A 24,450-nucleotide genomic window follows, 5' to 3' on the forward strand; every position below is an offset into this window, starting at 1 on the left:
AACAACTTAATGAAGTCTAATCATGACACGTTTGTTATCATGACTTCTAGCACTCTAGGACAAAAACTTAATGAGGTCTGTCGTGATAATAGGTGTGCTATTTATAAGATCGTCACCTTGCAATGGTTACCTTCTGTCTGATCATGATACGTTCATTATCATGACTTCCAACACTCTGGGACAACAACTTAATGAAGTCTATCATGATAACAGGTCTACCATTTATAAGATCGTCACCTTACAATGGTTACCTTTTGTTTATATATGTCAATGAAAGATCATCACCTTTCATTACATATCAAATGTGAAATAGTAACTACCATGAACTAAGTCAGAGGTTGGTACAAAGGCTTTTCACCTCAATTCTCTCTCACAGAGTAGAATGCATCACAAGGAACTTTACTTAGAACTTCTCCTCATAGAGAAGATATCATTCACAAAGGATTGCACTTCAAAATTCTCCCTCAGAACAATGATCCTAGGAAGTTAGGTCCAGTAGTTACTCCCTTAGAGGCTCTCTTCCCCCAAGGATTCTTGTTAGACTCACTCTGAATCTGATATCAATCTTTCGATTTTCTAGTGATAAGTCAATACTTACCCATGATGCACTCAAGAGTAGGCCCATCAAAATCATGCAGTCACACATGTATTTGTAGACTCCCTCTGAGTATTAATCTTCTAATCTCCTGTGTTGCCTTCGAAGAAGTGTCATACTTTCTCTTAATGTAGAAGGATACTCATAATCTCAATTATCATAGATATTTGCTTCAAGAGCCTCTTTTTATCTAGCTTGATCACAACTTCTTTTAAGCTATTGTGATAAGCTGCCTAATGTGTCATTCTTCTTTTCCTGCAAGATCAACTTCAGATACAAAGGAAAAGATCAAGGCAAATAACTCTTATAGTATGTGTAGAATTACAAAAAAGAGAGAGACTACAATAAGCAAGTAAATATAATAATAAATACTTCTATGCACATCAATGTTCTTGATACAAGTTGTTCCAATGAAGGTCCATATGCATCAAATAAGATGATGTCTCTGTATAAACATTTGTCAACTAATGAGAATGAAACACTGGTTATTATTCCCCCCCCCCACAATGTAAAATTCCTGCTCATTCCATCAACATTGCTGGGTGATAGTATCTATTTAGTGATACTTAGTTCTCATGAGCGATAATTTTGTTCTATGTATCTTGAGGAATGTATTGAAGTTCTGCTTCCACAAATGATCCATCATTGCTATTATTCCTCATATCATCATCTCCTTGGTGTGAGTATGTAAAGTTCCCTCTATACAGTTGCTTTGATTCTATCTGATTTCCCAATTTCAAGAGGATCCTTGTAGTTTCCTTGTAGAATATTTCTCATCTTTCACTTTGATATGTAGTAGGGTTTACCTTGGTTTTAAGGAGATTGTACATGTTTTACTCTTCGGAATACATGTTTCCTCTATTTGCTCCCTCTCTTTCAAGGTTGCCTCTAATGACATGTCTAGCTCCCTTGGAATCTCAAACTTCCTCACATGCAATAACATTCTCAGAGAAAAAATCAAGGCATGTAGCTCTTATAAAAAAAATCACTTTTAATCATTTTTCTCAATAAAACTATTATTGTAGTTTAATTGTAAGAACATTTAAAATTTTGATTCTATACTTAATTCATAATGAACTAAGTATAGTCGAATATTCAACAATTTATTAATATATTATAATCAATCCTTATTATAATTCTTGATATTCATTATTCCAATCTATAATCTTATATGCATTATAGATTTCTGTTACAGACTAAATTCATTAGTAATTGTTTATGAAATAATAAATGTACTTTATATACCCTTATAATTACCATATACCTAATTTCATTTTAGATATATGGGATTAATGAATACATATCCCCTTTTAACATTAATAAGATGAAAATCAATTATTAAATAACATCCCACATACCTTGGTCGGTTGGTGACCAATCCTTATGATCTTGACGTGGTAAAATCACATGTGACTGTTTGCAATGCCCGATCTGCACCTTATCCAATGTCATGGGCCCTTTGTAGTTGACCACCCATTTTCCAAACCTCTTACTCGGTAATGTGGGCCCTTCTTTGGTATTCACACTCTTCTTTTCAAATCCTATTCACAATCTTCTTAAGTGTCTCAGATGCTTTTAGTCTTCTTGGATCTGGCTATTGGCAACACTTGATGTCTTCTTAATAATTGTTATCACCAACCGAGGCTACCTTCCTCCCTATGATCACATTTTCCCTAGCAATTACTATCTTCCTTTCATAATTATTAACTACCGAAATGTTTATTGTCTAGCACATATGGACCTTGTCTTTCTTCCTAAACAACATAGTATTATATTTCCTTTGACTGCTCCTCTTGCTCAGTGGTAGTAAGCAGATGCCATTCTTCATGCATCACAAGCCTCCACTCCATAATTATTAAATGGCAAACTCCTGTTACCATGTCAGAATGATAATGAGCATGGTATAGCAGCACACCTTAATATATTGATTGCTTATTTGTCATTATAATACCGGTGGCCCATATTACTTCCAAATTCTTTCTTAAGAAAGGGAGATTACTTTAATATAATTGCCACTGTTAATAGCTCGATGGCCAAGAAACCATCACTGGTTGTGTACAGTTGTCTGTTTGCATATGCAATAGATAACTTAGAATTCTAAATGCATCTTTTGATTAGTAAATACTTATTTCTGCTATTCCCACATGCTACTTCTGATTTGTCAAAGTATATAAGGATAGTAAGGATACTTATGCTATTCCCACATGCTAAGAAACTTACTATCCCTATTCTAAATACAGTTCGTTATGCAGTGCACGTCACATGTTGGAGATCACAGATTTCCAGATTGGTATATATAGAGGTCATATTCATGAGGTCATAGACGATTAAAATTGAGTGTACATTCCAATTTGAAATTATTTCTCTCAAGCATGAAAAGTTATGTTGCAATGTTCCTTCTGCACTGCTACTTATACTACTGGGAATCTGATCCATATTGGCATTTAAGAGTATAGCCACAGACTGAACATTCAAACAACATCCATGTATTTCATTATATGTTCATGGTGACAAGTGATAATTACAGATATTGTTCCTTCATATGTGATTCATCCCTGCTTATATAAGCTGATTGAATCTTCCTTAGATTTGCTCTAGAGATCTACCTTCAAGTTGTTAGATTTTATAAAAGGAACTAGGCTCTGATACCATGTTGAGAAACATGGATTGTTTTCTGCAAATGTATTAACACTGCCAATGTAATTGATAATTTTCAAATGCAGATTTGAAGACTCCTAAATATGAGAGGACGCATGTCTCATGAAGAGACATGTCTCTGTAGTTAATCATCATTAGTTAATACATTAATAATATAAATAACCATAAGTATAATATATATATATTATTATATATATAATATAATATATTTAAGAATATTTATCTAATGATGATTTACCATCAGCAATGTATCTCATGATCAAATCAATCTGACTGCAACTACAAACTTAACAGTGGCAGCTTATTGGACCCCTGCGCAAGTGCCAACACTATTCTTTAGAGAGGTCTTCAGATTACATGGTCTAGCTAAGATAATTGTCACTAATAGGGATAGTAAGTTTCTTAGCATATTTTGACAGGTGCTTTTTAGACTCATTGGGACCCAAATGACTCCTAGCACTAGTTACCATTCCCAAATGGATGGGTAGACAATGGCGGTGAACAAGTGGATAGAAGGGTACCTCCGCAACTCTATTTCCAGACAACAACGAGCTTGGCTTAAGTGGCTTTATGTGTGCGAGTATTGCTACAACTTGACGTATCATATGTTGATAGGCATGTTTCCTTCCAGGGCGTTATACGGTTACAACCCATTATCTTTCACAATTTTAGCCTTGAAAGATAGCAGGGCCCCATCGGCTAAAGTGTGGCTACAGGAACAACAAATATCCTCTCAGCTCTCATGGATTAGGGTTTCAAAAAAAAATTTAAAAAAATAAAAGCTTCCAAAAATCAGGGAATTTGGCTGGAATAATGTTAAAAAGTCGCAAATGAAGCTTTTGGAAAAGTCATGGGTGTAGTACCGATGTGTGCAAACAACCAAAAATGGAAAAAGAGCTAAGTTGCCAATGTTGATGCAAACACGAATGCAGATGTGAGAGTTGGATGTGCCATTTTTTTTTTTGGTCACGTTTGGATGTGTGTGTATTTACATTCAATATATATATATATATATATATATATATATATAATATTTGCAAAGAAATGGAATAAATATACAAAAAGAAACGATTCCAGAGGATGATACTTCACTATTCATAGTTCAACTTCAAACTTTACAAACACATACAAATTGAAATAACTAATTAGTAAATTACTCAAGTTCAAGATTCTAATGCAATTTGAATTTCACAATCAAAACTTAGTTCATGATTCAATGTTGATTGATCAATCAAGAGTCAAGCCTCAGGATTCACTAATCAGATTCACTCGTTCAAAATCATAAGGATTCTAGAAATAATCCACATTCTCATCATCTCCAATTGCTGCAAGGCTTGCGAGTACAAGATCATTTGAATTAAAAATGGTTCCACTTGTGCTAGATGCACGAAGTGCCATGATGCTAACAACATCATCATTAATGATTGTAGTAAGATCTTGAAACGTATCCAAATTTTCACATTCAGGGACTACATCCCAAAGCTTGGTTGACCCTTCCTTGTATTCATCCTCCTTATGTGACAAAAGATGGAAGTTGGTATGAATGTAAACCAAGTCCTCAACTTTCTTTGAGGCCAACCGGTTGCACTTTATTGAATGGATATGAGAGTGTGTACTCCAATTTCATTCAGCAGTAGAAGAACTTGCAACCTGGATAGTGTTGATGAAATTAAACATACAAATTGAAAGAAAATTAAAGAATATTAAACACTAAAATTGTAGAATACAATTGGTTAAAAAAAAGTTGTGAGAGGATCTTGATTACAAGAGGTTATAGATGCTTGTATGGTTGACCATACATGTACCACCATGTGATAGCTCCTATGTTATTTTGGTCCTTTATTGCATATGGAGTAAGTTTTGATCCCGAAGCAAATAAGCCAAGTTCTAGCCTCACCTTTTTGTGCATTTCATAATTCAGGAAGAGTATTGCAAATGTATTGTAGCACCCATTAGCAACTTTGTTCGCATATGGTGCCATAAGGGATAGCAAGTAATTCTTGGCTATAGTACCTTGGAGATAAGGCATATGCAAGGAGGTGCAATGGCATAATCATCTGCTCCCAACAATGATGAATGATTGTTTCCACCTTATTGCATAAGGCTTCACATTTTGTGGGGTCATTCTCATGTGTTTGTATGGAGAGCTTTACCTTTTCTACCATGGTGTCCATGCCATTGTACACTTTTGCCAAGCAAGGTGAATTTATATCAGAAAAGTAAAGCTTAGTCATGATAGTCATGGGTTTAGTACAGATGCGCGCAAACAACAAAAAATAGAAAAAAAGCTAAGTTGCCAATGCTCATGCGGATGCGGACGAGGATGCGAGAGTTCGATGTGCAAATTTTTTTTTTGGGTCACGTTTGGATGTGTTTGAATATATATATATATATATTCAAAATATGTATATTATAATATATATAATATATATGCAAAGAAATGGAAAAAATATACAAAAAGAAACCATTCCATAGGATGATACTTCACTATTCATAGTTCAACTTCAAACTTCACAAACACATACAAATTGAAATAACTAATTAGTCAATTACTCAAGTTACAAGATTCTAATGCGATTTGAATTTCAAAATCAAAACTTAGTACATGATTCAATGTTGATCAATCAAGAGTCAAGACTCAGGATTTACTAATCAGATTCAGTCGTTTAAAATCATAAGGATTCTAAAAAAAAATTCACATTCTCATCATCTCCAATTGCTGCAAGGCTTGCAAGTACAAGATCATTTGAACCAAAATGGTTCCACTTCTGCTAGATGCACTACGTGCCATGATGCTATCAACATCATCATCGATGATTATAGTAAGATCCTGAAACATTGTATCCAAATTTTCACATTCAGGGGCTACATCCCAAAGCTTTGTTAACCTACCCTTGTATTCATCCTCCTTTTGTGATAAAAGACGGAAGTTGGCATGAATATAAACCAAGTCTTCAACTTTCTTTGAGCCCAACCGGCTACACTTTACTGAATGGATATAGGAGTATGTACTCCAATTTCATTCAGTAGCAGAAGAACTTGCAACATGGATAGTGTTCATGAAATTAAACATACAAATGAAAAGCAAATTAAAGAATGTTAAACACTAAATTGTAGAATACAATTGGTAAAATAAAAAACTTGTGAGAGGATCTTGATTGCAAGAGCTTGTAGATGCTTGCATGGTTGACCATACATGTACAACCATGTGATAGCTCTTATGTCATTTTGGTCCTTTATTGCAAATGGAGTAAGTTTGATCCTGAAGCAAATAAGTCAAATTCTAGCCTCACCTTTTTGTGCATTTCATAATCCAGGAAGAGTATTGCAAATGCATTGTAGCACCCATTAGCAACTTCTTTTGCATATGGTGTAACTCTGTCCAACATAGTAAGTAATTCTTGGTTATAGTACCTTGGAGATAAGACATACGCAAGGAGGTGCAATGGGGTAGTCATCTTCTCCCAGCAATGATGAATGATTGCTTCCACCTTATTGCATAAGGCTTTACATTTTGTGGGGTCATTCTCATGTGTTTGTATGGAAAACTTTACCTTTTCTACCATGGTGTCCATGCCATTGTACACATTTGGCAAGCAAGGTGAATCTATATCAGAAAAGCAGAGCATAGTCATGATAGTCATGGGTTTAGTATAGATGCACACAAACAACAAAAAATAGAAAAAAAGCTAAGTTATGAATGCTAATGTGGATGCGAGAGTTGGATGTGCAAATTTTTTTGGGGTCATGTTTGGATGTGTCTGAATGTGTGTGTGTGTGTATATATATATATATATATATTCAAAATATGTATAATAATATATAAATTGTATATGCAAAGAAATGGAAGAAATATACAAAAAGAAACCATTCCATAGTATGATACTTCACTATTCATGGTTCAACTTCAAACTTCACAAATACATACAAATTGAAATAACTAATTAGTCAATTACTCAAGTTACAAGATTCTAATGCAATTTGAATTTCAAAATCAAAATTTAGTACGCGATTCAATGTTCAGCAATCAAGAGTGAAGACTCAGGATTTACTAATCAGATTCAGTCGTTCAAACTCATAAGGATTCTTAAAAAAATTCACATTCTCATCATCGCCAATTGCTGCAACGCTTGCAAGTACAAGATCATTTGAACCAAAATGGTTCCACTTGTGCTAGATGCACCATGTCCCATGATGCTATCAACATCATCATTGGTGATTGTAGTAAGATCTTGAAACGTTGTATCCAAATTTTCACATTCAAGGGCTACATCCCAAAGCTTTGTCGACCTTTCCTTGTATTCATCCTCCTTTTGTGACAAAAGATGGAAGTTGGCATGAATATAAACCAAGTCCTCAACTTTCTTTGAGCCCAACCGGCTGTACTTTACTAAATGGATATAGGAGTATGTCCTCCAATTTCGTTCAGGAGCAGAAGAACTTGCAACGTGGATAGTGTTCATTAAATTAAACATACAAATGAAAAGCAAATTAAAGAATGTTAAACACTAAATTGTAGAATACAATTGGTAAAATAAAAATCTTGTGAGAGGATCTTGATTGCAAGAGCTTGTAGATGCTTGTATGGTTGACCTTACATGTACAACCATGTAATAGGTCCTATGTCATTTTGGTCCTTTATTGCATATGGAGTAAGTTTGATCCCGAAGCAAATAAGTCAAATTCTAGCCTCACCTTTTTGTGCATTTCATAATCCAGGAAGAATATTGCAAATGCATTGTAGCACCCATTAGCAATTTCTTCGTTTGCATATGGTGTAACTCTATCCAGCATAGTAAGTAATTCTTGGTTATAGTACCTTAGAGATAAGGCATATGCAAGGAGGTGCAATAGGGTAGTCATCTTCTCCCAACGATGATGAATGATTGCTTCCACCTTATTGCATACGGCTTTACATTTTGTGGGGTCATTCTCATGTGTTTGTATGGAAAACTTTACCTTTTCTACCATGTTGTCCATGCCATTATACACATCCACCAAGCAAGGTGAATCTATATCAGAAAAGCGGAGCATAGTCATGATGGGCTTGGTGAAATCCAATGCAAATTGCACACGAGCCCACCGTCATCCAAAACCAAAGCCTTGATCTTTTGAGCTCTCCTTGTTCGCGAAGCCTTCCACATACCCTATTAGCTAGAAATAACAATTTGGCTCAATGCCCCTTGCATCTTAAGGAGTCGTCTCACAACAATAGTTTGAGATGCAAATTAGGTCTCAACCACCTAAGTAAGTTAGCAATATGTCAATAAATATCAAGCAAAGTTATATACAATTTGATAATTGAACATGAACATGAAACTCACTCAAATTAACAAATAAATGAAATTAATTACAATTTTGAATTTACTTTCAATAATTTTAACTTGGAGAAATGATTTGATTATGGATTGTGACATGTGTTGATTTCTCACAAACATGTGGATCTCCTCTCCCTCTTAGTATACTTGCTTCACCAATATATTTGGCTGCCAATTTGTTGCATGACCAAGCTGAGAGAGTGTACAATGCATGGTGTCCAAAAAATATGGTTGTATCAACTCTCAACCAAAGCGCTTGCACCCCTACAATTTTTGGCATTATTTGTGATCACTTGGACCACATTCTCACAACCCACTATCTCTATGGCCTCAATGAGAATTCTAGAAATGGACTATGAATCCTCAACTTCTTCACAATCAACCACCCTAAAAACAGTCTCTTTGGGGGACACTGCAATCACGTTAATCAATAGCCGTTTCCTTCTATCTTTCCATCCATCATACATAATAGTTATACCAAAATTTTTCCAAGAAATTTTAATTGGTTGAAGAGCTTTTTCTATAGAAGTCTTTTCATTTTGGAAAAGAGTAGCGTGCACCTTTTCGTGTCTAGGACTAGTGTAATCAGTTGGTGCTATATTGACGACTACCACCATTTCCTTCCAATATGGTGATCTCACCAAGTTGAAAGGAAGATCATTGGCATAGAGGCAATGTAAGGCCCCACTTAGGAGCCCAGAGAAATTAGCCTTAAGAGTTACAATGTTTACCAAACATTTTCTTTTCTTTTCTTATTAAAAGTTTATACGACACCATTTATAAGAGTGCGGAAGCGATACATTGATTTTCTAATAACATAGATTACATTCCGCTAAGGCTCCATAATGAAGAATCACATGTATTAAATTTTTAGTTAATTAAATTAGTTATTTAGGTTTAAGATTACCATTAAACAACCAAATAAAAGTAACATTATCTAACATCATGAACCATTATTACAATATAAATTATATGATTAAACCAATTCCATTTTTGAGAAACTTGATACGTGACACCGTTGCACAAGTCGTAGGGTATGTCCACAAAAACAAGTACATATATGGTACGGTATCGTTGAAGATTCCTCAAAATGATACAAGGCACATGAAAAATATGAAGACAAGTTCAAGTCTTCAAGTATGCTGAACATGGATATACAAATACATCAGAGTCTTCTAGCACTGGTCCATATTTGTTAGAGAACTCGTATGGTAAGAAAATTCAATACCACCCGACCATGTGGAACCTAAATGGTCCACTCCCACCATGCTAAGGAGACAACTTCAGGTCCCACTCGATAATCAGTCCACATAACACATCAAGGAATCTAGGCGATGGAAATCCTGATAGCTATCTAACACAATGGGTTAAACATGCATAAAATAAGGTAGACATAATTTTCTAGAGGCAAAGCAACACATGTAGGAAACCTAGATGTATATGGGGAAGTGTTATCACATGAGCCAACTCAAAGGTTACCCTAGTAGTCTCTCTAGACCCCGGCCCCCTAGTGACTCTATGTGGTGTTAGTAATTTTTTGTACATATAGGGTTCACTAACTATGCAAAACCTCAATCATCCATCTTCTTCCACTCCCATCCTAGCCTGTACATGTGCTCAAGGCATGGGCGAGGCACATATATCTTTTTAGTTCATTTTAAACCCTATTAATGTTTGATGTTATCACTTGTTTAAGTAACTTACAGTGAGTTACCTTGGAAGCCACTTAGGGCCTCGGCCCTCATTGTAAGCCTCCCTCTCTACACTCCTAGATTACCTACCCTAGGTTTAAAATTCAATAAATCATATAGAAATCCGGAAAGCTCAATATACACTTTTGTTTCAGTAAAAATCAAGTGGAAATTAGTACAAAGTCTTCAAATCAAGAATCATAAAAGAATTTCCAAGAATCCAGATAACACCAGCTTTTCAAATCAAGTTGGGATTTATTGATCATGATACATCGCAATATATAGATGTCACACATTTACATACTAGTTATCCACATAACAAGAGCTAACTAACTAGGTTGGGATGTAAAGATAAAAAACATAAAATTATCCTAATGCACATCACATCAACCAAGTATAATCTACCCAAGCCTCGTGATATACATTCCTACGAGGTTAACTAACCCTTAATAAAGACTTTATAAAAATCTACATAGCTACACATAAGTAGGGATAGTGAATAAAAACATTCACATAAGAAATTCATGCACCCAAGTGCTATGTACTTAACAATACTTATTGGATTCACTTTCTAAGAGTGTCAATTCTAGTTATATAATTTAAATACTTTAAAGTTTTATCAAGTGCCCAATTATTCCTAAAAATGCTATTCATTCTTCTTTGTAAACTAAACCCCAAATATCATGATAAATTTAAATTTAAGACTAAATGATTTTCTCTTATTAATCAAGTCTATTATAGATAAAACTTGTATTTACCATTCCTTTGAAGGTATATGTATATGTATATAGTTTTTTAAAGTTAATAGTTAAAACTGATCTACTATAATGAGTACATGCTAATTAAATAGAATTTAACATAACTTAACAACCAATATCACTAACTCTAATTCTTAGATCAAATATATTTAAAATGTTCATCATATTTAGATATATACATACTTTTATTTTTTCCAAATATGTAAAGGAGGCTAAATTTATCCTTCTATTATTTTCCTTCATCAATATTTTTATTTATTTATTTAAAAGTCTAAAGAGTTTGAGACCTAAGAGAATTGAAGAAAAGAATATAGAAATTCTCAACATAAGCATTCAGATCCTCATTCCTTAAGTAAAACTACATACAAAAATCTAATACAACCGGTTATTAACACAAAGGCGAGCACAAAGAAGTCAGTTTCTTTCATGAAGTGATTGCATAAATTTAAGCACAAAACCTACTTCAAGTCCTTAGCTAGAAAATTTGAGATGAAGAATAGTTGTAGTAGCCAAGCTAAACCTCTTGAATCAAAATTCTATTATTGAAGTTCCTTCCTAACCTTCAAAAAGAGTTCTACAACAAAATATCCTCCTCTTCTAAAATTCCTATGCAAAATCTTCCTCAAGAAGCTCCCAAAACATTTCTATAAATCTTCTCTCAAAACTTGATGCAGTACAAGGTAGGAGAATCCCCAAAGAAGATATCCTAGCACCCAACAACTAACCACACAACAGAAGAATAACAATAACACAGATATTTATATCCAAAATAATTCCAATTCTCATAATATAACCATAAGATTTACATCCAACATGCCCGACTATGAGGCCTTCCCGGTTACGGCCAAATACATAAGCAAATGCAACAACCGCTCTGCGAGATCCAAACCCAAGCTAGCCCAAATCCGTAATTTGGTAGAAAACCCCAAGCTAACCCAGATTTGCAATCTGGTAGAAAACCCCAAGAAGAATCTAAACTTGTTCTCGCAAGCCACCAAACAACCTTCTTGTTTTTCCAAGCCGTAGCTACTAGCTCTGCTCAACTTTGCTCTTCTCATCTACTCTTCTTCTCCATGCTGGATGAATAATGACTCTAGACTCCACAAGACCCTTTACTTATGCTAACCAAGCCACAAGTCGGCCTAGCATAAAAGAAATTAAATAAACACTCATTAAATACACCTTCAAGCCACAAGTCGGCTTTGGTAGCAAACATTAAAATTTAAATACATGAAATAAGGAACTTTCCACTAACTTCTAAATGCCACCTTGGTAAATGAAATTCCTTTTCCCCTTGTTCTCTCCATTATTATTTTTATTATTAATTTTTCCTTTAATTTTCGTCACTTTTTCTCTCCACAATTTTTTTTTCTTTTTTTAATAATTTTTAAATTTAAATTATGCCCCCTTTTATTTTGTGATGTAAGATGCTCCTGCATCAGACTCCCCAGGTAGATAAAAAGTATGTCCCATACTTTGATGCCAAAAGAAATATTTGCACCCATCTTCATCTTCACCAAAGGCTTTCAATCATCAAAGACAAGAGAACCAATCTGCAAACCCACCATCTTTGCTTCATCCATTCAAACATCATAATCAAATGAATCTTAGCAACCCAATTAGAAAGCTCACTCCTAAGAACAAACTGAACATAATGCTTCACCAACAATCTCTGTAGCTGATCACAACCACTAACAACAATATCCTCAAACATGAAATCCATGTCAGCAACATAAGGTAACTCCCGAACCGAATCAAGAAGTAAGCTCAAATCCACAATAAGAGCAACATGTAAATCCTCAGCCATGTCAACCACAGGCAAATCAGGAACATACAAATCTGCAATATCATGTAGAGCCTCAACCACATCAGCAACTAGTGAATCCACACCAGCAACATCCAACTCCACATTAGTAGAAACATCAGTATCCTCAACAAAAGAATGTCCAGCAACAGGTGAATCCAAAACCATATCCATATCAGCAGCAATATGGAAATCCATATCGGCAGCCATTTAAAAATCCTCATAATCAGCAATCTCATCATCCACAATATGATGCTCTGCAATTTCTATGTCAGATCCATCTAACTGATAAGGAAAACAAATATCCTCTTCAGCTTTAGTGAAGTCATCCTTTACCTTTTCCTTAACAACAAAGTATCTTCTCCTTTGCACAATCTTCTTAACTGGGCAGACCACTCTCTTTCGGATCAGTAGACTCTAGCTCCAAAAATCTCTGTGAAACTCAATTATCCCTTAACTCGATTGGTTAAACTAGCTTCCAACCGAGCAAACGTCTCTGAAATCTTCATCTCCAGCACATCACAGAGATATGCAATCATCGCAAGGTCCAATCTTCTCGAAGGCATCTTCCAAGATCTTCGCAAACACTCTATACAAAATCTTCAACCAGATCCAACCTTCACTCAATAAGATCAACCTTTCATCTTCATAACCATCTCTTCATATCATGATCCATCTGCAAGCCCTCTGTAATTGTAAGTCAAAACCACGATTTGCCACCTCACAACAAAGATATCTAGGACTCCAGAAGAAACAATCCACCACAAGATTGAACTCTGCTCTAATAATCTTCACTCTAGGTCCTGGTGCAAACTGCCTCAACTTCAGTGATCTGTCTACATGCTCAAGAAAACTAGCTTTGATACCACTTAATGTAGTACAAGGCAGGAGAATCCCCATAGGAGATGTCCTAGCCCCCAGCAAATAACCACACAATAGAAGAATAACAATAACACAGAGATTTAGATCCAAAATAATGCCAATTCTCATAATATAATCATAAGATTTATATCCAACATGCTTGACTATAAGGCCTTCTAGGTTACAATGAAATACATAAGCAAATACAACAACTGCTCTGCAAGATCTCGCAAGATCTAAACCCTAGCTACCCCAGATCCGCAATCTAGTAGAAAACCCCAAGAAGAATCTAAACTTGTGTTCGCAAGCCACCAAGCAACCTTAATCTTGTTTTTTCAAGTTGCAGCTATAGCTCTGCTCAACTTCTCTCTTCTTAGCTACTCTTCTTCTCCATGCTGGATAAATAATGACTCTCGACTCCACAAGATCCTCTACTTAAAACACTCTCATTAAATACACCTTCAAGCCACAAGTCGGCCTAGCATAAAAGAAATTAAACAAACACTCATTAAATACACCTTCAAGCCACAAGTCGGCTAGGTAGCACACATTAAATACATAAAATAAGGAACTTTCCACTAAGTTCTAAAATGCCACCTTGGTAAATGAAATTCCTTTTTCCCTTTTTTTCTCCATTATTATTTTTCCTCTAATTTTTGTTACTTTCTCTCTCCACAATTTTATTTTTTTTAATTTTAATTTTAATAATGCCCCCATTTGTTTTACGATGCAAGATGCTCCTGCATCAAAACTATTCTAAACTTACTCTAAAAATCCCTAAAAAATTCTTCACAAAGCTCTCTTATAAAACTTCCGTCAATATGTACTTGAAAACCTCCAAGACTTCTTCCCAAAAACCCTTATATAGAAATGGCCAAGATGGCTTTATATAGATTTATTCATTCCCTCACAAAATCTGATTTCACTAATATGATATTCAAGAAAATCAAATTTTGTATTATTATATTTAAGAAATCAAATTTGATGCCATGATATTTTGGGAGAAAAATCTAATCTTGGATTATAATATTTAAGAAAAATTTAGTTAGTAATAAAATATTTAGGAGAATCTAATTTAGTAGTGTGACATTTGGGAAAGTCAAATTTAGTGTCTTGATTTTTTTTAGAAGAATCTAATTTTGACAACTAGACATGTAGAGAAGATCTAATTTGTGTTTAACTATTCCCCATAGTTACACTGCCCTAGGGGACGGGGGGATGGCGGAACGGGAGGGGGGCAAGTTTCCAACACAAGGGGATAGAGGGGCTGTAATTTAGGGATGATGGGGGGACGACGGCGGGGGTAGGAGGGGGGTATATATATATATATGGTACTTAAAATGCTAGTTATGAAAATGCATATTGCAATATAAGATATAAAGATGTAAAAGAGTAAATACTTGAACATTGCATTGAATTGGAACATCGAACATTAAACACAAATAGTCGAATCTGGAAATAGTCAACATCAGGATGTCCCTCATCCTTGGTGGAGGTGGCAGAATCTGGTGGTGCCGTTGGGGACGGGGGGACCAAGTCCCCAAGTCCCCGGTGAGTTGAAGTCTTCGGGACATGGGGCAAAAAGGGGGGGGGAACGCATCCCCGTGTTACTATGGTATTCCCTCCTTTTTTTGACTTTATTTATACTTTTTTGTCACATCATAAATCTTTTAATCACTATTTGATATTTTACAATATGCTATAAATAAATAAACATATATTATTATAATTTTGTAGCTATTTAATATGTATAATAGGTTATAATTGAATAAATCATAGTATATTATTTTATTAGACTAATTATGCATCATAATATCTTATTATTTTATTAATATCTTGATTCTCTAAACAAGATCAAATTGGGTGATGTTGATGTTTGTAGAAAATCTACTTTAAGAACATGACCCTTTGGGATATCTAATTTTGAGATAAAATATCTTAGCTTGTAGTTGTCTCCTAACCAATATCTAAGTGATGTGACATATGTAGACAACTTGATATTCAAGAAAATCTAATTTGATGTTGACATTTATAGAGATTTAATTTATGTGAGATATTTATTTACTTCTCTTTTCTTTTTAACTTTATTCTCAATCATCCAATTTCTATTTTAGCAACCATTTAATATGCTATAATTGAAAAAATCACATAATATATTTACCATTATATAATATATGTATTTAACTCATAATTTTCTATTAATTAAATAGTATTTAATTAACTCTCAAAAGCATATAAACTTAAAGTTCTCCAAACACTTAGTATTAATTTATTATCTAAGTAATATTATTTAGTTTCTTTAACTATTTAATACTATAATTTCCAAAACAAATCATCTTATAACATACCATAACCGAGAAAACATACCTATAACCAGTAATGCAACACCATGCTCAAGAATAGGTTACCGAATCCATGTCATCTGACAACTTGGTGGGTAGTCAAAATGATACTTGTCCACTGTATTAGGACAAACTGGGTTTAGGTTAGGATTTCGACCTAAATATTATCTCCCCTTCTTACCATAGAGTTATTGTGATAGGGCACGCTCATCTTGGCAATTCAGGGAAGTCGATGCTCGGTATCTGCAATCCTACATAAGAGACAAGCATGTACATGTATATATATCTAACTAAACAGGCAATGGCGGGGAGTGGTATATTGTGAAGATCCCAACTCACTGGTGACTACGACTTCCTCCCTCAACCACATCACACACGTAAAACAAAAAACAAAAAAGTAAAACATACAAGAAAACCATACACATAAAAGTATGGGGTTAGGACCAATAACTCATCATCGTACATAATAACATATAAATCCATTCATCATGATAAGAATAATAATTGCTATTTGAAGTATATAAAATAATTATACCATTTAAAAAACATAGAAATCAACTGAAAGCATAAAATGTAATATACCATGAGAAAAATAGTAGCAATCAACTGAAACATGTAATGTCAAAGCATTGTTTCAAGATATAAGTATAATCATAGTGTAATGCCATACAAACAAGTCCTCAAGTATCACTAAGTGAACTAACTCGTAATGAAAAACTAGCCTAAAAGTGTTCGACAACATAACTGAAAAAACAAACTATGGGTGGGCAAGACAAGCAACGTGCAATTGCTTGATCAACAAGCTCTCTTGCGTCCATTTTAAATGTGGAATCCAACAGACCTCTTTTGTGGGCAATAAATTCTACCTACCTCTTCCTCTCCCAGAATAGGTACTTGCAAGAATGGATGTTTGGAGGATACAACATGATCAGTGGGCAATTTCAATTTGCTCTTTCCAGATGAAGGTTAATAAAAACTTGTTTTTGATTTGTTAACTAAATGATCAACAAATTCTTGTTCTTTTATAAATCCTTCTAATTACGCATTGGTCATCCCATTTCCATCTTTGCTTCCTTTGCACAATCCTAATACTTTACGGATAGGGCCCATAAAATGAGCTCTAACTTGAGAACATGAGCTATTGAATGGTTTACTATGACATACATTACATTTCCAAATATATGACCCACCTTCTAAAACCTATCATAATCTTGTGGTATGTCTCCATAATGGAGATGCTACATTAATTTTGAAGTTATCACTTCACTCACCTTGCCCTGTTATTGAACTTTGACTACTGGTAGTGGCCATTCTTGTACAATACAATCTATGAATCTAATAGGAAAATAAAAAAAATTAAATTAGAAATAAATTATGAACATCAAGCATACAAGTGCAGCAATATGATACAAAAATATTAAAATAGATAGCTAAACTTGTTTCTTCATTTCCTAAAATAGAAATCATAAAAGAACTCAAGAATGGGATCAAATGCTTACCTTGGATGCTTAGAAGTCAAAAGGTAGAAGCTATTTGACATCCTACAAATGATCCTATTCAAAAATAATGACCTTGCTTTCAGAATGCCAAAATGGAGACCAAATGAGAAGAGCCCAGCTGCAAACAAAACGAGAGAATGAACAATGAATTGCCTCTCTTAGGGCTGTTTTAGGGTTTAGGAGCAAAAAGAATAAAATAAAACAATAAAGCACATGCAAAAAACAACTTTTAAGTCATTTAGGGTATTGGAAAAGCATCTTGGCCCATGTATGCTCTTTGATGCTTCTTGGATGCGCCCGGGAAGTTGATTCCACAGGTCCGGAATGAGCTTCCTGGGTGCATCCGGGCAGCATCCAAAAGCACCTGCGCACCAGAATGCATCCGCATCAGCATCCAGTGGTTCTGGGAGAGAATCAGTTGGTGAGAAAAAAAGTATTAGGGCCTGAAAAATCATGCCTTTTTAGATGGAAATCATGGATCATTCTGTAGGAAAACAATGTGGCAGAGAAAGACCCTCAGATCGCAGCTGGAGAATGGTAAAAGTGTGATCGTTTAACTGCAATTTTATCTGTGAAAAATCCAGAAAACCTAGATGTGTTTAACACAACCAAACTTGTTTTATGGGGGTGAAAAGGTCTCTTTCAAAACCCTAGTTGCGCCTAAAATATTTACTGCTCTTATCCATGTGCTCAGCGACTTGTGAAGATTATTTTTTCCATATTCCTAGGCACTCCCTTGAGGGAGTCGGTGCCAAACCTGCTCTGATACTATGTTCAAATATTTGATGTAATCCATTGTATTAAACTAATGAGACCAAGGCTCCTTAAACAAAGATCACAAGACTAAAGTGCTAAAAATAGCAAGACTAAAGATTTTGACAACTTAAACGAAGATGACCATTGATAGAGCAATTAAGAAATTCTAAGAATGGCAGACTAAAAAGAAAACTAAAAATAGAGAATATTTTAATACTTTCAGATTGCAAAGATGAGACATGAGAGATTTCAGCTATATAGTAATGCAGGCATCATTATTAACTTTTTATCTGGTCTTAAGTGCTGGGTGAGTGAACAGCTAGCACCATGCTTATGTTACTCCGGCAATGTTACACTCCTCAAACATTCTTGTGGTGCCTTTTTTTACTAGTTAACTTATTTTTACCGTCACCTTTTTTCATATTAGTTTCTTCTTGATACTGGTGGTTTCAGTTGGTCCTTTTGTTGGGGCTGTGACAGGCACCCTGCTGTTTTGTTTCAACTTTTAGGCATTGTACATTTTTCCAGCTTGCTTTTTAGAGCCATTTAATGAAGCAATATTTTTAAGATGGTTTTTATTCTGTTTCATTTTCAGTAAATTCAACAATGATGGCCAAATCAATCAACAAAATTGAACATCCATGAAAATGTTTCATCTCTTTGCTTAGAGATCATGCATCTACCGCTTATTTCTCTCATTTTCATTTCTGGTTTCTATGGTCTTCTTTCTATGGGCATCTATTGTGAGTTGGATCAAGTTTATTATATTGCTAGAACTGTTAATGGATCACTAAATTATGTTGCTGCATCATACAGGGAGAAAGCCTTGGAAATAAAAAAGATGGTTTGATTTCACCATTGAAAGCAGTGGGCAATAAAGGGTTCTCTGGTTTGGGATGGACTTCGTAATTTCTTCTGAACTAAATATGTCATAAGGGCATCCCAGTTTGTGGTGTCTGATTTTGCACAATTTCTTTTTTATATTATTTCATGTAGGAGGCCTGGAGACTACGTGAGCCTCATTTGTTTTCAAAATATGTAAATAGCTTTCTATTTATTTTGTACTTAGAGCAAGTTCACCAAAACTATGCTGGTCTGTTGTAATGTATCCCATTTCTCCTCTAGATTAGATTTTACAAAGCTCTTTCATATGGGAAATAATAATTTGATTTATTTTACCTTTGAAATAAAAATTGCAAGACAACATGCTTTGCTTTATTATTTTCAGTGGATATAAACATTTTTGCTTGTATTTTGCATATTGTCAAAATTGCTATTAAATACAATAACAATGTTATTCTATATATTTGTGTATTACAAAGTTAAGTCATAGGCTACTAATGTTTGGGATGATTCACACCAATCATGTCAGGCCACACCATCAATAAGGCATAGTCCACTCCATCTCACAAGCTATCAACTTTAGGGTCATCTTGTCATTACAACTTTAGGGCCATCTTGTCATCTTTTAATGACGGTTAACTGAAAACTCTCTTCTTAGCATATTGATGCTATGTAGCACAAAAAGTTTCATTTCATCGTTGGTTAGCACAAAAATCCAACGGTGTGCATATGACTCACATATCATGCTAGAACTCTTTGCCACATCAAATTGGTGCGTCTAAGGCTTACATAATGTGAAATAATGCTGCTAAGGCACACCATTTCAACATACCTATATGCACACTTTTCTACTTGGGAGACAAATAGTAACACTGTTATTTAAGCGAAATCATTGAAAAACATTTCTCGATGCAAGCATCCTTCTTAATTTACAATGGGCAACTATAACATCATATGTAGATTAAATTGTCATAGCATAGATTGAGCTAGTCAAAGATGCTCATACCGCTTTGAAGAGATTATGTAATGCAAAGAATGCATAGACTCATACCCTTTTTTTGGTCTCAGTTCTATCGTTTGTCCTAAAATTCTGTAGAATCATTAATGCCACTTTTACATGTAAAGCATCTAGATTCATAGTATGGAGTGTTGTGATTAAGAGATTCCTTGGGATTATCATCATTGGTATCAAAGCAAGTTTTATGGTACCCATTTGTTAATTCGTCTTAATACTAGTGCACAACAATGTAGGGAACACAATTGGTTTATGTAGCACTCAGTTCTCAAAAGAAAGTTTTGACACCCACGTAGATGCTTAACAACTCTAGTATTTTTTTAAGACTAATGTATTTCTCTTGATCAAAGTTTTTGAACTTGTGATGCAGTTGGGTCACCTTGACCTTGATACAACCTCATGTCTCACATGTAAACATGACTTTACATAGCAAGTCATGTTTTAAGGTCCAAATCTATTTAGACATTCACATGCTTCAAAGAAAGATTAATGTTATTGTGTATAATAAATATACTTGGTCATAGAATCTTATATCTTTGTCTCTTGACCTTGAAAAGATAATCTTATTTGCACCACAATGCTCACACTAGTCTCATCAGTGGAATATCTCAAGTGTTAGGGATTTCATGAATTTGCAATAGTTACTCTAATGTAATCAATTAGGGCAAACTCACACCAATTTATGTCACTACCTTATAAGCCTTCATGTTATTGAGATGAAGCATGATGAGGCCTCAAAATGGAAATGTATCCTTGTATTTGTTCCAAGAGAGAATCGTTCACTAGTACAAATTATAGGAAGTGTATCAGTGTGGCTTGAAGATCCAAAAGAAAAGATGTGGAAGTTCACATCTTTTGATGCCATGTATAGGGATTGACATGAAATAAAACTCTCATGAATAATTGGCATGTTGCACCAAGAAGAAAATCAACCATTAAAAGGCTTTAATTCTTATAACATCATAGACAAGAATGGAAAGGTGATAGGTGGTGTCATATTTCCTATAACGGAAGTAATGAAATCCCATTTGAGCTATTGTAAGCACATGGGTCAAAATGTTGTGAAAGTTGTATATTGTTAGTTGGAGATAGGAGCTAAGCAAGAGTGGGAGGTAGAGAAGGGTCCTCAGGGCTAAAGGAGGCCACACTAGTAGTAGCAATAATGGTATCCATACGATTTGTAGTAAGAGCATCACCTATATTTGTAGTAGGAGCATCACCCGGTTTTGTAGTAGAAGCTTCATCCTCATCATTAGCCCATGACTCATCATCCAAGGATTAAAAGTTTCTTGATCGAGATAAACAACTCTCATTCTCCATTAGGAACCATGGTAGAGAGTGACTCCTTAGGGACTTGAACCTTGGTTATTGGCAACCCTTAACTTTATTGTTGGTTATAGAAGGGTAAGGGAATGTAATTCAAGAGTTAATATATGTTTGGGTGTGGAGCTAAGCATATACAACTTGTGATATGGGGTTACTTAAGGCATGTGTCTTTCTTCTCGACAAGTTAAACATGTATATGTTGATGGTTTCTATAGAATTAAACCATAAGAATGAACTATAAATGTGGAATATGTCCTCAAAATTTTGAAATCTTTTCTAAAAATTAGTCAAAATAGCATCATTCAAGCAACACTTAAAGCTTGCATAGTATATGGAACTTTGTGTTACTTGTGGTTTGCCAAAACACACCTTAGTTCTTTGATAGTATGCCAAAAGTTATATGCTATGCAAAATAAATGACCTATAGAAAAACTAATGTAATGGTATGTTGTCCTTGACAAGTCTAAAGGTACTACATTAAAATTTGTCATAAAGTGTCATATCAACTAGTTTTAATATTTCCCCTAATAAATATTTTATACCATCATATGCATTTGAGAAGGTTAGGTCTATGTTGTTTCTATGTGGCAATTTGATGGTTATTGTGTTGAAGGAAGGTAGCACATGGCTCTTGTGCACAAATTGTCACACACAACAAAACAATAATGAAATGTTGAGGCCTTTACTCATGTGGTGATGACCTTTTAGATAACCTTCGAGGTGCATAATATTTCAACAACTTTGATGATAAATCTATCATCACTATATTCCTATCAATTATTAGGATTTTTCAAGGATATATTTCAAGATAATATTTGATTTTATAAAGACTTGATTATGGATTTAAGTTGGACTAAGTTGATGACTACATGTTTGCACTTAATTAAAGGTGTTCTCAAACTTTTCATAAACTCGTTATCATCACCTACTTAGATATTGTTCTCTTTTCTACAAGATTGTGAAAGGGCATATTCAAAATATTGGGAGCATCCTTGACTCGTTGTGTAAGTGCAAATAACACATTTTTTTGAACAACTTTATTACTAGGGCTACCTCATTGCCCAAGTTCCATGCATATAAGGAGACCTTGAGCACCCTTTGACCAATCTTTCTAAGATTATTTTTTTTACGTTGGATTTTCATACATAGCATTGTTGAATCAAATCCCACTTGTCTCACTGGGGATATCTATTGATCAATGTGCCTTTGAGGAGTTGGAGCAACAACTTTGCATCATGCTAGAAATTGTGTCATTCGTAGAAACTGAGATTGAGAGTGATGCATCAAATTATGCACTTAGTGTGGTACTTCAAATGTGTTGGGAAATAAATTGGTTAAATAGAAAAGATTGAGAAGTACCTATGCACATGTGAACAACCTTCTTATGCCTCTCATATAATCATTTATTCTTGTAGAGATCTCTACATTCAATTGTTCTAATCTTATTCTGCCCCAAATGATGTATTTATAGAATTGACAAGAGCTACAAAACCACCAATAAAGGTTCACAAAAGAGTCTATCATTGGAATGCCTCCATGATACTTGAAAAGATATCATTTTAGCTTCCAATACCTTCCCTCCAACAGGGGCACCTATACTTACAAGATAAACCTTATATTAAATGTAAGAGATCATTGAAAAACAAGAGATGGATGTTGCCCCTTGCATGCTCCCACTTGGAGAGTCAAGTTAATTATAAGTCACATTGGGGGAGATGATGCTCGAGGATTTCTTGGTCAAAGTTGGAGTTGTAAAGTAAGACTCTTTGATCTCTAATCTTCATGAGACTGGACCAAAATTTTAATTGAAGGCTTTGTTGCTCAAGGAGTTCAAGTATCACATGGAGGGCGTTATTATTTGACAATACCTTTGAATATTATTCATGAATTTTATGTATTTAATTCACACAATAACATAGTAAATAGTGAATCATGTATGCTTCTAAAATCACTCGATACATAGATTGAGTCTATTACTAATCTTTGTCAAGTGCTTCCGACATGAATCAAGAAGCATAAGAATGATGAGCGATTGCATTCACAAGGAGTTACATTTTGAGAAATAATGGCATGAGTTAAGAGCTTTAGATTTAGTCCTTTGTAGAGGATCAACAAGCTTGTGAAGTAATGCCAAGCTTCGAAGGCTCATTGTTGGTCATTATAGTAAATTGTAACTTAATGTAATAATCTAAGTGTGGGAATGTTGTTGAGACAATTATGTAGGTGATGGTAGTATCTAGGATTATAAAAGCAAAGTCGAGACAAGAGGCCTCTACTAGTGAGAGGGAGTAGACTATAACAAGATTTTGTTCTAATCTTAGGATGGTCATATTCCTTTTTAGTTTAAGGGTCGATCTTCTAACAATAGGTCCAAGGTGGCCTTGGATCTAGCACTTTCAATTGTACAAGGATCATGCCAGATGATTAGAATCTCAGAGTGAGATATCTTCCATAATTGGTGGTCCGCCTCACAATAGGTATATAATAATCATGCTCTAGGCCATGCTTAGGAATAATGTATTCAATCTAAGGATTATTTTTCCCACTATTAGGTGCATTTAATCTTGTCAACCTAGGGACATATAGTTGAAATGGTCGGCACAGTATGTGCACTAGGTCTCTTAATGAGTCACTATGCTTATGATGTAGGAAAGTAAAATGCAAGGAAAAGAACTTACACTATTGCTTCAGGAAACTAACACACTTAACTCTTTATGAAACAGATACTGGAAATACAATGAAAGGCTAACAGATATTCGAACTCAGTCCATCTACTATAACTGTTCTCACAGATGCTGCAGGAACATTCACGAAGTATGATGCTACAGGAAGGAACTTACACTTTCTACTTGCAATACTAAAAATGCTTGGAAATAAATCTATACTATCCTAATCTAATCCACCTCTCAAGTGGCCCCCCTTGGTCGGCTTCAACTAAACTATTAACATAGGATAGAAGCTAAAAACTATTTCATTACATTTCA

At 34.6% G+C, this 24,450-nt stretch overlaps 1 protein-coding gene across 5 annotated transcripts in view; it reads left to right on the forward strand.

The window, feature by feature from the left end:
* LOC149561130 (D111/G-patch domain-containing protein) overlaps window positions 1-19,503 on the forward strand; it is a 78,944-nt gene extending 59,441 nt beyond the window's left edge. For all 5 annotated transcript variants that reach the window (XM_089824972.1, XM_089824977.1, XM_089824971.1 and 2 more), the window contains exon 9: window positions 19,099-19,503. In XM_089824972.1, coding sequence (XP_089681098.1) covers window positions 19,099-19,191 — 93 coding nt within the window. In that variant the 3' untranslated portion in view covers window positions 19,192-19,503. The remainder of the gene's footprint in view (window positions 1-19,098) is intronic.
* The last annotated feature ends 4,947 nt before the right edge of the window (window positions 19,504-24,450 follow it).

The sequence above is a fragment of the Cupressus sempervirens genome, chromosome 4 (assembly GCF_028749045.1).
Source record: "Cupressus sempervirens isolate cs-2001-9-10 chromosome 4, ASM2874904v1, whole genome shotgun sequence".
Lineage (NCBI taxonomy): Eukaryota > Viridiplantae > Streptophyta > Pinopsida > Cupressales > Cupressaceae > Cupressus > Cupressus sempervirens.